Source organism: Scyliorhinus canicula, chromosome 21, assembly GCF_902713615.1.
Source record: "Scyliorhinus canicula chromosome 21, sScyCan1.1, whole genome shotgun sequence".
NCBI lineage: Eukaryota > Metazoa > Chordata > Chondrichthyes > Carcharhiniformes > Scyliorhinidae > Scyliorhinus > Scyliorhinus canicula.
In genome coordinates this window covers 14422233-14438278 of record NC_052166.1, presented here as the reverse complement: position 1 = coordinate 14438278, position 16046 = coordinate 14422233, and the positions used below count along the sequence as shown (strand labels likewise).

The following is a 16046-nucleotide window of genomic DNA, read 5'->3' as shown; positions in this document are numbered from 1 at the left end:
TCCGCAACCTAGTAACCCCATCTTACCTTTTAGACACTAAGGGTCAATTTAGCATGGCCAATCCACCTAACCTGCACATTGTTGGATTGTGGGAGGAAACCGGAGCACCCGGAGGAAACCCACGCAGACACGGGGAGAACGTGCAAACTCCAGATGGTCACTCGGAAGTGAACCCATGTCCTGGAGCTGTGAGGCAGCAGTGCTAGCCGCTAAGCAGCCCCTTTCACTCCTTTCCTCTCTCCTTCCTTCCGTCTTCTCTCTCCCCCCACTTCTCTAGTCAGGTGAGCACCAAACAAGCACTGGGAACAGGGGACCTGGATGGAGGGTGTTGCACGCAGCAGTACCACGCAACCACCAAGCAGTGGTACACGGACTGCCAAGAAGCCTGCCATTTTTGTGGCATTGTGGAGCAAACAGATGAGCAGCAGCAACGACGCCACAGGGCGCCGCCAACTCCAGTCTGCACTCCGAGCGCCTGCTTCGGATTAGCCGTGCAAAATTGCTCCTTAGTGTTTAAAGAGGTGGAGGTTAGATGGATTGGCCACGATCAATGCTGGAGTTATGGGGACAGGGTGGGTGAGGGGTGCTCGTTCGGACGGTGGGTGCAGTCTCGATGGGCCGAAAGGCCTCCCTTTCCGCTGTATAGGTTTTCTCAGATTCTATCACAACTTGATAACTAGTTTGTTATCGAAAACCAGCTTCTCTTTCAGGAAAGAGATGTCTGTACATGCCTGGATAATAAGTTAGCCTCTATTATGAGTCAAAATCTCCTCCGAGATACTCCTCCTCAGAATTAGGCTGGGAATATGATGGGTATGCTGACTTGGGCTGAATGGCAAACTTTTAATGCAGGCAGCAGATTATCTGCTGCTTTCTAAATCACTATGCACGGTGTTATATTGCCATTGTGTAGACCGAGGATTGTCTGGTTCATGTGTGTAGACCGAGGATTGTCTGATTCATGTGTGTAGACCGGGGATGCAAAGAACAATGCAAATTACAGCACAGGAACAGGCCCTCCCAGCCTGCGCCGATCCAGATCCTTTATCTAAACCTGTCTCTTATTTTCCGACGTCTACTTCCCTCTGTTCCCCGCACATTCATGTATCTGTCTAGATGCATCTTAAATGATGCTATCGTGTCCGCCTCTACCACCTCCACTGGCAGAGCGTTCCAGGCACTCACCACCCTCCGCGTAAAAAACGTTAACAGACAACTCCCTTAAACTTTCCCCCTCTCACCTTGAAATCGTGTCTGGTTCATGTGTGTAGACCGGGGATGTCTGGTTCAGTTGTCACAAGGCACATGTGTGTCATTGGAAATATCGGTGGAGCGAATTAGTGAGTAACATTTGAGTAATGTGATTCAAACTGTGCTGTTAATCCTGTTAGTCATGTTCGCCTATCCCTGCACATCTTTGTACTGTGGGAGGAAACCGGAGCACCCGGAGTAAACCCATGAGTTGAGTCACACTGCACAGTGTCTGGTTACATGACAGTCCAGGAAGCCTAATGATGTAGGGTGTGGAATGGACTGCCTGCTGTGATAGTGGACACTTTCGGAACTTTCAAGCGGTTACTGGATAGGCACATGGAGCACACCAGAATGACAGGGAGTGGGACAGCTTGATCTTGGTTTCGGACAATGCTCGGCACAACATCGAGGGCCGAAGGGCCTGTTCTGTGCTGTACTGTTCTATGTTCTATCATCCCAATACTCGATAAACTGACTTTCAGTTTCCCAGTGCCTCAATTTTAAAATTCTCATCCTAGTTTTCAAATCATTCCCTGGCCTCGCTCCTCCCTGTCCCTAGTCTCCTCCACCTCCACAACCCCCAGAGAACTCTTTGCTCCTCTAATCCTAGCTTCGTGGGCAACGCTGTGTTCATCGCTCCACTATTAGTGTCTGTCCCTTCAGTTACTAAGGTCCTGGTCTCAGGAATTCCTTCCCTGAACCTCTGCAGCTCACTTTCTTCCTTTGAGACACTCAAATCTATTTCTTTGATCAAGCTTTTGGTCATCTGCCCGTATATCTCCTCATGGGGTTTTGTGTGATACCTTGTTTTGTAACTGTGCTGTGAAATTTGATTATGTTTTTTTTAATAAACGTTTTATTGAGGTATTTCTTTGGCATTTTAACAGCAACAGTATAAATAACAAGACAAATATATACGTAGTGCAAATTCCACCACCCTCTCCCGCAGGTCTTCCATTACTTAACCCCCCTAACCTAACCCCCCCCCCCCCCCCCCCCCTTCTGCTGATGATTAGTCCTCTGCGAGGAAGTTGACGAATGGTTGCCACCTCCGGGCGAGCGCCAGCTGAGACCCTCTCATGGCGAACTTAATTTTCTCCAGGCAGAGGAAGCCTGCCATGTCCGATAGCCAGGCCTCCGATTTCGGGGGCTTTGAGTCCCTCTACGCCAGCAATAAGCACCTCTGGGCTACCAGGGAAGCAAAGGCCAGAACATCTGCCTCTTTCTCCTCCTGGATCCTGCGATACCCCAAAATCGCTACCTCCGGCCTCATTGCCACCCTCGTATTTAATACCGTGGACATGTCGGCAAACCCCTGCCAAAAGCCCCTCAGTTTTGGGCATGCCCAGAACATGGTTTGCTGCCCCCCCCCCAACATTTCGCACACCTGTCCTCCACCCCAAAGAATCTGCTCATCCGGCCACCGTCATGTGAACCCGGTGAACGACCTTAAATTGGATCAGGCTGAGCCGGGCACATGTTGCGGTAGCATTGACCCTTCCTAACGCGCCCGCCCAAAGGCCCTCCTCTATCTCTTCTTTTCTCCTCCCGCCTCGCTCCTCCTTCCACTTTTGCTTCAGCTCCTCGGTTTGAGCCTCCTCCAATCCCATAAGCTTTCTCTATATGTCCGAGACGCTCCCCTCCCCTACCCATCCTCCAGAGACCACCCTGTCCTGAATCCCCCTTAACGGCAGGAGTGGGAAGGTTGGCACCTGCTTCCGAAAAAAATCCCGTACCTGTAAGTATCGAAATTAATTTCCTCCAGCCAATGCAAACTTCTCCTCCAGCGTCCTCATACTCGGGAAGCTACCTTCCAAGAACAAGTCCCCCATCCTCTCAATCCCCGCTCTCCGCCAAATTCGGAACCCCCCCATCCATCCTCCCCGGGGCAAACCTATGACTGTCGCAGATTGGGGACCACATCAATGCCCCCTCTGATCCCACAAGCCTCCTCCACTGTCCCCAGATTCTCAGGACCTCCACCACCACTGGACTGGTGGGTGTACCGCGCCGGCGGGAACGGCAGAGGTGCCGTCACCAGTGCCCCTAAACTTGTGCCCTTGCACGAAGCAGCCTCCATGCGCACCCACGCCGGCTCCCCGGAACATTTTATGTTAATGCTGAGCTCTCAGGTGCAGAGGGACCTGGGTGTCCTAGTGCATGAATCACTAAAGGCTGGTATGCAGGTACAGCCAGTAATTAGGAAAACTAACAATGTTCTTGTTTACTGTGCGAGAATGGATTACAAATGTAGGAAGGTGATACTTTAGTTGTACAGGGCACGCGTGAGACCACATCTGGAGTATTGTGTACAGTATTGATCACTTTATTTAAGAAAAGATGTAAATGTGTTGGAAGGTTTATTCAATTGATACCGGGAATGGGCGGGTTGTCTTATGAGGAAAGGTCAGAGCTTCGGTTTGTAGCCACTGGAATTTAGATGAGTGTGAGGCAACTGGACCCTGAGGGGTATCAACAGGGTGGATGCGGAGAAGATGGTTCCTCTTGTGAGAGAATCTAGAACTAGGGTCACTGTTTAAAAATAAGGGGGTTGCCCATTTAAGATGAGATGAGGAGAAATGTTTCCTCTCAAAGGATCGTGAGTCTCCTGGAACTCTCTTCCTCAAAAGGCAGTGGAAGCAGAATCTTTAAATATTTTTAAGGCAGAGCCTGAGAGATTCTTGATTAACAAGGGGGTGAAAGGTTATCGGAGGTCACGCAGGAATGTGGGGTTGCGGTTACAATCAGATCAGACATGATCTTATTGAATGGCGGAACAGGCTCGAGGGGCCGAGTGGCCTAGCCTTTTAAAAAATATATTTTTCCAGTTTAGTGGTGCTGTTGTCATAAACCCTGTCATTGGATAAATGTTGAAACTTGCTGTTGAACAATGTTGAACCTTAATTATTTTGAGTGTTTGATAAGATGACCAGACCTAAAGACAGGGAGTAACGTTGGAACGTTGTTTTCAGGAATGGAGATCTGTAGCCAGTGGTGTTCCACAGGTATCAGAGCTGGGACCTCTGTTGTTTGTAGTATATATAAATGATCTGGAGGAAAATGTGGGTGGTCCAATTAGTAAGTTTGCGAATGACACAAAGATTGGCGGAATTGCTGATGGTGCCAAAGATTGTCAGAGGGTACAACAGGATATAGATAGATTGGAGACTTGGGCACCGAAAGGGGAGATGAAGTTTAATGCAGACAAATGCGAGATGATGCATTTTGGCGGGTCAAATCTAGGTATGAATAATACTGTAAATGGCAGAACCCTTAGGAACATTAACATACAGAGGGATCTGGCCCATATCCCTTTATACCCACCCTGCCCAGGTAACTGTCTAGCTGTTTTTTAAAGGAAGAAAGTGTACCTGTCTCTACCACTGCCTCTGGCAGCTCGTCCCAGATGCTCCCCACCCTCTGTGTGAAAGAATTTCCCCTCTGGTCTCTTTTGTATCTGTCCCCTCTCACCTTAAACATATGTCCCCTAGTTCCAGACTCCCCTGCCTTTGGGAAAGTATGTTGACCATCTACCTTATCTATGCTCCACATTATTTTGTAAACCTCTATAAGATCACCCCTAAGCCTCCTACGCTCCAGTGAAAAAAGTCCCAGCCTATCCAGCCTCTCCTTATAGCTCAGACCATCAAGTCCTGGAAGCATCCTCTTAAATCTCTTCTGCACTCTTTCTAGTTTAACAATATCCTTCCTATAATAGGGTGACCAGAATTGAAAACTATTCCATGTGCGGTCTCACCAATGTCTTGTACAACTTCAACAAGATGTCCCAACTCCTGTATTCAGTATTCAATATTCAAAAGTGGCCAAGGTGATTAAGAAGGCACCCACTGCCCTCTGGGTAAAAAAAAATCTATATCAGCCGGGGCATTGAGTACAGGAGTTAGGGAATCATGTTGCAGCTATACAAAACCTTGGTTAGGCCGCATTTGGAGTATTACGTGCAGTTCTGGTCATCACATTATCAGAAGGTAATGGAATCTTTGGACAGAGTGTAAAGAAGGTTCACCAGGATGTTGCCTGGTCTCGAGGGTGTTGGCTATGAGGAGAGGTTGAATAAACTGGGATTGTTTTCACTGGAAAGTCGGAGGCTGAGGGGAGACCAGATAGATGTCTACAAAATTATGAGAGGCGCAGGGTGGATAGTCAGAGGGCAGGATTCTCCGCTGGAGGCTGCTCTGTTTGCCGGCGCCTGGGGGTTTCCCGATGGCGTGGAGGCTGCCTCACAATGGGAGACCCCATTGCCCGGCCGGTGTAACATAGCGCCCTGCCGGAGTGGTGAGGCAGAAATGTGGCGCGGCGGAGCATCCCGCCCAGAGGCTTTTTCCAAGGGTAGAAGTGTCAATTACAAGGGGGCACAGGTTCAAAGTGAGAGGGGGAAAGTTTAAGGGAGATGTGTGGGACAAATAGCACATAGAACAAAGAAAAGTACAGTACAGCTCTTCGGCCCTCCAAGCCTGTGCCGACCATGCTGCCCGACTAAACTAAAATCTTCTACACTTCCGGAGTCCGTATCCCTCTATTCCCATCCTATTCATGTATTTGTTAAGATGCCCCTTAAACGTCACTATTATCCCGGGGGACTTCCGGTGTTGGCGGGCGGGAGGCAGCCGCGCAATGGGGGGCTCCCGTTCGGGAACGGCATTTTCGGGGCTTTAAGCCCGGTCCCAGGGTCTGCGGAGGCGGCAAAAGCAGGGAGAAGGCACGGAGGAGGCACAGTGAAGACACAGTAAAGGAAAATTTTGAGGGTGAGCAAAAAAACGGCCGTTAAAAAAACAGCTGAAGGTCCGTTGGGGCGTGGAAAGGTCACCGCGGGGTCACCAAGGAAAATGGAGGCTGGAGCACCAGGGGAGGCCGCATTGTTTACGGCTGAAGAAATAACCAAGGTGATGGCTGTGGAATTCGAAAGGCAGTTTACAAAATACATGGAGACAATGAGGAAGGAGATGAGAGAGGTTTTGAGTGTGATGGTGGAGGAGGCAATTTCACCATTGACGACGGCGGTGGCGAGCGCAGTGGCGGAGGTGCGGGAGCAAGGGGAGGCGCTGAAGGAAGTGAAGGAGACATTATTGCAACACGGTGATCAACTTACCTCGATGGGGAAGGAGATGCGGAAGGTGATGGAGATTAACAAGGAACTGCAAGGAAAAATGGAAGACCTGGAAAACAGGTCCAGGCGACAAAATTTGAGGATTGTGGGGCTGCCCGAAGGAGTTGAAGGGCCGAGACCGACTGAGTATTTTGCCGCGATGCTGGCGAAACTATTGGGGGAGGATCCCTCCCGGTATGAACTGGATCGGGCTCATCGGTCGTGGAGGCCTGTACCAAAGGCGAGTGAGGCGCCAAGGGTAGTGACTCTGTGATTCCGTAGGTACAGTGTGAAGGAGAAGGTCCTGTGCTGGGCCAAGCAGAAGCGGGTGGTGCAGTGGGCTGGAGCTGGTATACGTGTATACCAGGACTTTACGGTGGAGCTGGCGAGGAGGCGGGCTGCTTTCAACCGGGTGAAGAGGGCACTGTACATTAGCAAGGTGCAGTGCGGCATTGTATATCCAGCGAAGCTGAGGGTGACTTACAAGCTCAAGGACTTGGAATTTGGAATGGCGGAAGCAGCGGAGGAGTTTGCGAAGGCAGAAGGACTGTGGCAGAACTGAGAAATTGAGAAATGGTCATGTGCTGATGTAACCTCATGACTGTATTTTCTTCTTTTTTGTTTCACTGCGTGCAGGTGTGTGGGCTAAAGGAGCCAATTTTGTACATATTTGGATAAGGGAAGTGATGGGACTTTCACTCGAAGTGAGGGCTCTTTGGGGTGTAGGTGGATATGCGGGGTTTGTGTGTTAAAAGGGGATTTCTGGGCTTTCCTAGGGCCGGGCAAGGGGGAAAGGGACCCGGGCGGGGGCCTCCACGCGGGCCGGTTTAAGCCGGCCAGTGAACGGGGAGTGAGGTGGGGGGAGGGGCTGCGGCCATCGGAGCCTGGCAGAACAGGGTCCGAGTGGTCTAGCCAGGGTGGAAAGTTGGGAGGAAGGAACCGAGGTTGGGGGGAGGAGTTTTACAAGAGTTAGTGGACGGGAGGAGTTGGGGAGGGGGGAGGGGGTGGTGTTTACAACTCTTGGGTATCATGTATGGTACTATCTCAGAGATTGGATGGCATTGAGTGTGGGGTGGGGGGGGGGGGGGGGGTGGACTCTATGGTGACCATTTTCCTTTTTTCTTTTTCTCCTTTGTTTTTTGTTTCCACCATGGGAGGGTTTGTTTTATTGGATGCACATATTGACAGGTGGGCCATTGTTTGGGGTGTGAGAGCATGGGATCGTTGTTATTGTTAAGGGGATTGATTTTGTATTTGTTACCGTTTACTGTCGGTGGGTGGGGTGTAAATTTTGAAGGAAAATGTGAAAATGGAGAATTTTAAGAAAAGTCACTATCGTCCCTGCTTCCACCACCTCCTCTGGCAGCGAGTTCCAGGCGCCGACTGCATTCTGTGTAAAACATTTGCCTCGTACATCTCTAAACCTTGCCCCTCACGCCTTAAACCTATGCCCCTAGTAATTGCCCCCTTTACCCTGGGGAAAAAGTCTCTGACTATTCACCCGTTCTATGTCCCTCGTAATTTTGTAGACCTCTATCAGGTCGCCCATCAACGTCCGTCGTTCCAGTGAGAACAAACAAGTTTATTAAACCTCTCCTATAGCTAATGCCCTCCATACCAGGCAACATCCTGGTAAATCTCTTCTGCACCGTCTCTGAAGCCTCCACATCCTTCTGGTAGTGTGGCGACCAGAATTGAACACTATACTCCCAAGTGTGGCCTAACTAAGGTTCTATACAGCTGCAACATGACTTGCCAATTTTTATACTCAATGCCCCAGCCAATGAAGGCAAGCATGCCGTATGCCTTCTTGACTACCTTTTCCACCTGTGTTGCCCCTTTCAGTGACCTGTTGCCCTGTACACCTAGATCTCTCTGACTGTCAATACTCTTGAGGGTTCTACCATTTACTGTATATTCCCTGTATTAGACCCTCCAAAATGCATTACCTCACATCTGTCCGGATTAAACTCCATCTGCCATCTCTCTGCCCAAGTCTCCAGACAATCTAAATCCTGCTGTATCCTCTGACAGTCCTCATCGCTATCCGCAATTCGACCAACCTTTGTGTCGTCCACAAACTTACTAATCAGACCAGTTACATTTTCCTCCAAATCATTTATATATACTACGAACAGCAAAGGTCCCAGCACTGATCCCTGCGGACCACCACTAGTCACAGCCCTCCAATCAGAAAAGCCCCCTTCCATTGCTACTCTCTGCCTTCTATGACCTAGCCAGTTCTGTATCCACCTTGCCAGCTCACCCCTGATCCCATGTGACTTCACCTTTTGTACCAGCCTACCATGAGGGACCTTGTCAAAGGCCTTACTGAACTCCATATAGACAACATCCACTGCCCTACCTGAATCAGTCATCTTTGTGACCTCTTCGAAAAACTCTTATCAAGTTAGTGAGACACGATCTCCCCTTCACAAACCATGCCGCCTCTCACTAATACGTCCATTTGCTTCCAAATGGGAGTAGATCCTGTCTCGAAGAATTCTCTGCAGTAATTTCTCTACCACTGATGTAAGGCTCACCGGCCTGTAGTTCCCTGGATTATCCTTGCTATCCTTCTTAAACAAAGGGTATGTTTTTCATGCAGAGAGTGGTGGGTGCCTGCAACGCGCTGCCAGAGGATGTGGTGGAAGCAGGCACATTAGCAACATTCAACAGGCATCTGGATGGATACATGAATAGGGAGGAAATAGAGGGATGCGGACTGAGTAAGGGCAGAAGGTTTTTAGTTAGGGCATCATGATTGGCACAGGCTTGGAGGGCCGAAGGGCCTGTTCCTGTGCTGTACTTTCTTTGTTGTTTGTTATAAAGCAAGTGTTTGTGATCATTGTGAATGCCTGGGTTATTGAATGTGGCAGATGTTTTAAGTAAATTTACATGTGATATGCCTGTACTTGCAGTCTGTGAGTGCTCATGTGGCATTACTAAAATGAATGTGTGATGAATATACTGTTGCCATAGTTCTAATTGTGACTTGTGGACAATTGATGTTGTGTAAACACCATGTGCAAAGCTGAGGCAAACTGCCCGTTCTGCAGAAGGCAGAGCTGATTAACCTGTATCAATATTGTTGTAGTTCCCGAGGCTGCAGTGTGTACAAGGTAGCACCAGGCAGGCAGTGCTAACTTCCTCAATCAAATGAAATGAAATGAAAATCGCTTATTGTCACAAGTCGATTTACTGTGAAAAGCCCCTAGTTGACACATTCCGGCGCCTGTTCGGGGAGGCTGGAGCGGGAATTGAACCGTGCTGCTGGCCTGCCTTGGTCTGCTTTAAAAGCCAGCTATTTAGCCCAGTGTGCTAAACCAGTCCCTGAACAAACAACAATTTGTCTCCATACAGCACCTTTATTTTAGTAAACCCTAAGGTCTTCCACAGGTGCATTCTAAAGCAACCTTTGTCATGGGGAGATATAGATGCTTGAAACAAGATGGTGCTGGAGCGTGGAGCTGCTCTGCCAGCTCTCCCAAGCAGATCCTCTTTTTCTTGTCATATACTTAGTGATCTATTTTAGCTGCTCGCAGAAAAATACTTTTCACTGTCCCTCGGTGTACGTGACAATAAACAAATCCAAATCCGGATGGTGTATGTCAAAGAGGACAGAATCATTGAATGTCCACAGTGCAGAAGGAGGCCATTCAGCCCATCGAGTCTGAACCGACCCTCTGAAAGAGCAACCCCCCCCCCCCCACTCTATGCCTGCAACCTCGTAACCCCACCCAACTGACACACCTCTGGACTTTGGGAGGAAACTGGAGCACCCGGAGGAAACCCACACAGACACGGGGAGAACGTGCAAACTCCACACAGTCACCCAAGGCCGGAGTTGAACCTGGGACCCTGGCGCTGTGAGACAGCAGTGCTAACCATTGTGCTACCGTGCCGCCACAAGTACCTTGAGCATGGGCGCATTTGGGAGAGGGGAAGTATTTTGTGAATGGGAGTTGTGTGTAGGATGGGGGGGCACGTTTTGAGATGCATGTAGGATTTGGTGTATGTTGTGCGGGTTATTTGTAGCAGATAGACTATCTTGTGAGTGGGGGTGTCAGGGTGGGCTTGTTTGTGGGTGAGAGGATCATTATTTTGCACAGTATGGAAAGGAATTCTGGGTGTATTTGTGGGACAAGGACAGAAACAACCGTGAAACACTCGGGTCATGCGGGATCTGCGGAGGTAAACCAAGTTAACGTTTCAATGACCTTTCGTCAGAACTGGCGAAAGAAATGGAAAGAGTTTTCAAGGCAGTAGAAAGGGGAGGGGCAGAAAAAAAACGAAAGGAAAACTGTGATGGATGAATGGCAGGAGAGATTAAATAATAAAACAATTCACAATGCAACAACTAGGGTGATAATGAGTTTAATAAAGGGACAAAGGTTGGTGGCAAGTGAGGAGTGAATGAGTAAATAGGGCAGCACGGTAGCATTGTGGATAGCACAATTGCTTCACAGCTCCAGGGTCCCAGGTTCGATTCCGGCTTGGGTCACTGTCTGTGTGGAGTCTGCACATCCTCCCCGGGTGTGCGTGGGTTTCCTCCGGGTGCTCCGGTTTCCTCCCGGTTTCCTTCCACAGTCCAAAGATGTGCAGGTTAGGTGGATTGGCCATGATAAATTGCCCTTTGTGTCCAAAATTGCCCTTAGTGTTGGGTGGGGTTACTGGGTTATGGGGATAGGGCGGAGGTGTTGACCTCGGGTAGGGTGCTCTTTCCAAGAGCCTGATGGGCCGAGTGGCCTCCTTCTACACTGTAAATTCTATGATAATAGCAACATCAAGGGATGAAGAAAGAAATGAGAAAAGGTCTACTCAGCAGAAAAAAATAACAGACCAAGATTCCCCCCGTGTGTGCTCTATCTCTCTGCTGCTATTGGGGGTTCTGTAGAAAACTCCTAATAAAGTGACTGCTCCTTTCTTATTTCTGACTTCCACCCATACTGACTCAGTAGACAAACCCTCCTCAACTACCTCCTTTTCTGCAGTTGTGTTGCACTCCCTAATTAACAGTGCCACTCCCCCTCCTTTTACCTCCCTCCCTATTCTTCTGAAAACATCTAAATCCTGGAACATCTAATAACCATCCCTGCCCCTGTGAAATCCATGTCTCCGTAATGGCCACAACATCGTAGTTCCAAGTACTGATCCATGCTCTAAGTTCATCTCCCTTATTCCTGACACTCCTTGCATTGAAACAGACACAATTTAACCCATTCCACTGAGTGCAACTTTGCCCCATCAACTGTCTATCCTTCCTCACAGACTGGCTGCATACTATTCTTGCCTGTTCAACAGCTACCCTACCCTCTGATCCATAGCTCTGGTTCCCACTCCCCTGCCAAACTAGTTTAAACCCTCCCGAAGAGTTCTAGCAAACCTCCCACCCAGGATATTGGTGCCCCTCCAGTTTAGGTGGAATCCGTCCTTCATTTACAGGTCCCACCTTCCCCAGACGATATCCCAACGATCTACATATCTGAAGCCTTCACTCATGCACCAGTTCTGCAGCCACGTGTTCAGCTGCACTCGCTCTCTGTTCCTTGCCTCACTTGCACGTGGCACCGGTAGCAATCCTGAGATCACTACTCTGCTTGTCCTGCTCTTTAGCTTCCAACCTAACTCCCTAAAATTTCATTTTAGCTAAGAAAAGGGATGAGGGTCTATGTCGTTGGTGCCTATGTGCACCACAACTTCTGGTTGCTCCCCCTCCCCCTTAAGAATCCTGTAGACTCGATCCGAGACATCGCTGACCCTGACACCCGGGAGGCAACATACTTTCCGGGAGTCTCGCTCGCGACCACAGAATCTCCTACCTATTCCCCTAACCATTGAGTTTCCTATCACTACTGCTTTTCTAGTCTCCCCCCATCGCTGCTGAGCCACGGAGCCAGACTCAGTGCCAGAGACCTGGCCACTAGGGCCTTCCCCCGGTAGGTCATCCCATCCCCCCCCCTCCTCAAACAGCATCCTTCTGCACTGTAAATTCTATGAGCAACTACTGAAGTCCTGTGAACAATGGGCGAGGTGCTAAAGGACACTTAGCTGAGGCCCAGCAGCGGCCGGCACCTCCAGGAGAGGGGACTGGGATTGGAGAGTGGGTTTCTCAGAGCTGGTTTATTTGGATGGCTGATTGTGTTCCTTTTTTCAGCGCTGGCCCGCAGAAATGTGCAGCCTGCATCGAAGAGGACATTTATGAAGAATCTTTGTCTCTTTTGGATGCCAGCTCGGTAAGTGAACTTCCTCGACGATTTAAATGCTGTGGACAATGAACATAATAGGAGTTGCCTTTATCTCAGTGTGGGGAATACCAGGATGTATTAGCAAAACCCTGCACACATGCCCCGGTCTACATCTGAGACCAGATAGATTGACGTTTTTCAACTTGGATTGGGTAATGGAGATCTTAGTAAGGTGGTAACAGTGTGAGGGGAGAAACTTATCCACTTTGCCTATCCACCTTATTCTGGTGAATCTCCGATCATCTTGATGCCCAGATATTTATAAGAACTTTAGTTCCTGCTTGAAACCCATTCAAGTTCTTTCCACCTATGTCGGTATTCTGTTCCACAAACTGACTGCCTCATCATAAAACAGTTCCTCTTGTATGTGGTCATTTATTTTGTCTCTGTTTTGTAAAACTCATTCTGCATTATTAAACATGCTACATGTAATGTTGGACAGCAACTAGAGTTCAGGGCTTTCTTCATGAAGATGTTGATCTATTTAACCTCTTCCATTCCCATAGACCCCTTGCACAAATGCCTTCCCCCTTAACTCTGTCCACTTTAGCGTCACCTTAACCGCCCAATCTTTCATCACCACCTTCACTCACCTTGGCTGACATTTTCAAATGCCGCCCTCTCTGCCTCTTCACCTTCATTTCCTCCTTTAATGCCTACCTCATTGCCCAAGCCTTCGGTTATTCTCTGGATTACTCCTCTTCCATTTTCCTGATTGTGTTCCTCTGACTCCACTGAGATATGTTTCCACATTATAAAGTGCAATAAAAATGTGGTCTTGCAAACAAAGCCAAGGGAATGCTGGTAAGAGGCAAGGTTGCCCCAGCTTCCAGGCACTGTTTAAAAGGGAATAGAACCAGTCACCTTTTCTGTTGTTGGAAATGGGGGGAGATCAACAGCACACAGCCCCCATGTCTTGTGTCCCATTACTCAGGAGAAGGTTTGGCATGGTGGCACAGTGGTTATCACTGCTGCCTCACAGCTCCAGGGACCCGGGTTCAATTCCGGCCTTGGGTGACTGTGTGGAGTTTGCTCATTCTCCCCGTGTGTTTCCTCCGGGTGCTCCGGTTTCCTCCCACGGTCCAAAGATGGTTAGGTGGATTAACCATGCTAAAATTGCTCCAAAGGTTAGGTGGGATCACTGGGTTACGGGGGTAGGGTGAGGGCATGGGCCTATGTAGTGTGCTCTTCCGGAGGGTCAGTGCAGACTCGATGGGCCGACTGGCCTCCTTCTGCACTGTAGGGATCCTTTAAGCAAGTGATGTCATCTGCTTACTAGCCTTAGCTCGGACTGTCTGTTGATATGAGGATATCTGTAGTGGAAAGTCCCTCTACAACATTGGAGTACAGTACTGATGGCTATAGGCTTGTCAATGAGAGGAGCAGTATGGGAGAACAGATTAGAAACATCAGTGTTGAAGTATATTCGGTTAATTTGGTTTTCCTAGTGTATAGGAATCAAGCTGAGTAACAGCACAAAATGAGTTTGCTTTTTCTGAAAAGTTAACTGCATTTGTCGATTTTGTAATTCTGCTGTACATGTGGTGGTTGAGATAAGCTGTCCTGTCCACCTCGAGAATGGTTGTATCAGAGATTCCCACCCATGCTGTACATGTTGTTGATCTACCTTGTCTTGGAGAAGATATTTCACCAGTGGAGACTGAAATTAGGGGCGTCAAATATCAAATCCAATATGGAGTTCAGAATAGCGTGGTTAAAATGTAGAGCCTACCACCACATGGAATAGTTAAGAGAAATAGCAGAAATCCATTGATGAAAAATCCATAGAATCCCTACAATGATGAAGGAGGCCATTTGGCCCATTGAGTCTGCACCAACCCTACCAAGAATACCCTACCCAAGCCTACTACACCACTCCTATCCCTGCAACCCCGACCTAACTTGCACGTCTTTGGACACTAAGGGCAATTTAGCAGGGCCAATCCAGCTAACCTGCACATCTTTGGACTGTGGGAGGAAACCGGAGCATCTGGAGGAAACCCACACAGACACGGGGAGAATGTGCAAACTCCACACAGTCACCCGAGGCTGGAATTGAACCCCGGTCCCTGGCGCTGTGAGGTAGCAGTGCTAACTACTGTGCCACCGTGCATTTAAGGAGAAGGTAGATAAAAAAAATGAGGATGGAAGGAAAAGAAAGATAGATGAAGCAGGATAGGAGGAGATTCATGTGGCGCATAAACATTGACCTATTCCATTTGCGCCGGACTGGCTTGTGTCTCTGTCACACCCTATTGCAAAAATACCCCTTTCTCAGTCACAGACTGCCCACCCACTCCTCAGCAGCTATTGATCCAATATTGATCCAGTTTATTGATCCAGATCACTGTACAATGGTGAGCTCGGCAAGTTCCTGGAATTGTTGTATCTTCTTCCCTCCTTTAGGCATTCCCGGACAACGCAGCTCGCAGGGAACTGGATAATTTGCCCGCAGTTTGTAACAATGAGGGCTGCACTTGGAAAGGCACCATTAAGGAATATGAGGTGAGAAGAAAGAGTTAAAACCGAAGTGGGAAATTTGAAGCGAAAGCTGAAATGTCTGGAACTGGACAGCGGGTCTGATGACATCCTCCAGTGTTATGTAAATATTGTTCTGGGCTGAGGAATGGAATATCAGGCAGAATTCCTCCTCTTTATTGCTCTCCGATGCGTTCTAGGTGAGTATAGACATTGGCTGAGGCTAGGGTTTGACTTGGCCATGATGGACTTGAACTTTCCCTTCCAGGAATCACTGGCTAACACTCGCTGTCAGAGGCCCACGCAAAGAATGACCCCCCTCCCACCCTCTGCAGCTTTTAGGGTTGGAGCGAAATCTAAGGAAAGGGAAAAAACTGTAAACTGAAGCAACTTTTGATAGTTTCCAGGTTCAGACTCGCGCAGACAACCAATCTGAATATAAAGTACAGAGGAGATCTCAGAAAGAGGAATACAAAGAGAAAGAGAGGGTCTGAGAATGGAATAGTGGTTGATGTAAAGGGGAGCCTAAGGGGTTTTCTACAAACACATAAATAATAAAAAGGTAGTTAAAGTCTGATTAGGGACTAGCCAAAGAAGATCTTTTTGTGGCGGCAGAGGGCCTGGCTGGAGTATTATAAAATTTACAGTACATAAGGAGGTTATTTGGCCCATCGAGTCTGCACCAGTGCTTGGAAAGAGAACCCCACCCAAGCCTACATTCCACCCTATCCCAGTAACCCCACACAACCTTTTTGGACACTAAGGGCAATTTAGCATGGCCAATCCACCTAACCTGCACATCTTTGGACTGTGGGAAGAAACCGGAGCACCCGGAGGGAACCCACGCAGACACGGGGAGAACGTGCAGACTCTGCACAGACAGTAACCCAAGCTGGGAATAGAACCTGGGAACCTGGAGCTGTGATGCGACAGTGCTGACCACAGCGCTTCCATGCCGC

The 16046-nt window shown here is 48.8% G+C and overlaps 1 protein-coding gene across 2 annotated transcripts in view; it reads left to right on the top strand.

The window, feature by feature from the left end:
* Nucleotides 1–16046, top strand: part of traf2b (Tnf receptor-associated factor 2b) — a 121566-nt gene that overhangs the window by 39902 nt on the left and 65618 nt on the right. For both annotated transcript variants that reach the window (XM_038781711.1, XM_038781710.1), the window contains exons 2-3: nt 12519–12597; nt 15016–15114. In XM_038781711.1, coding sequence (XP_038637639.1) covers nt 12519–12597; nt 15016–15114 — 178 coding nt within the window. The remainder of the gene's footprint in view (nt 1–12518; nt 12598–15015; nt 15115–16046) is intronic.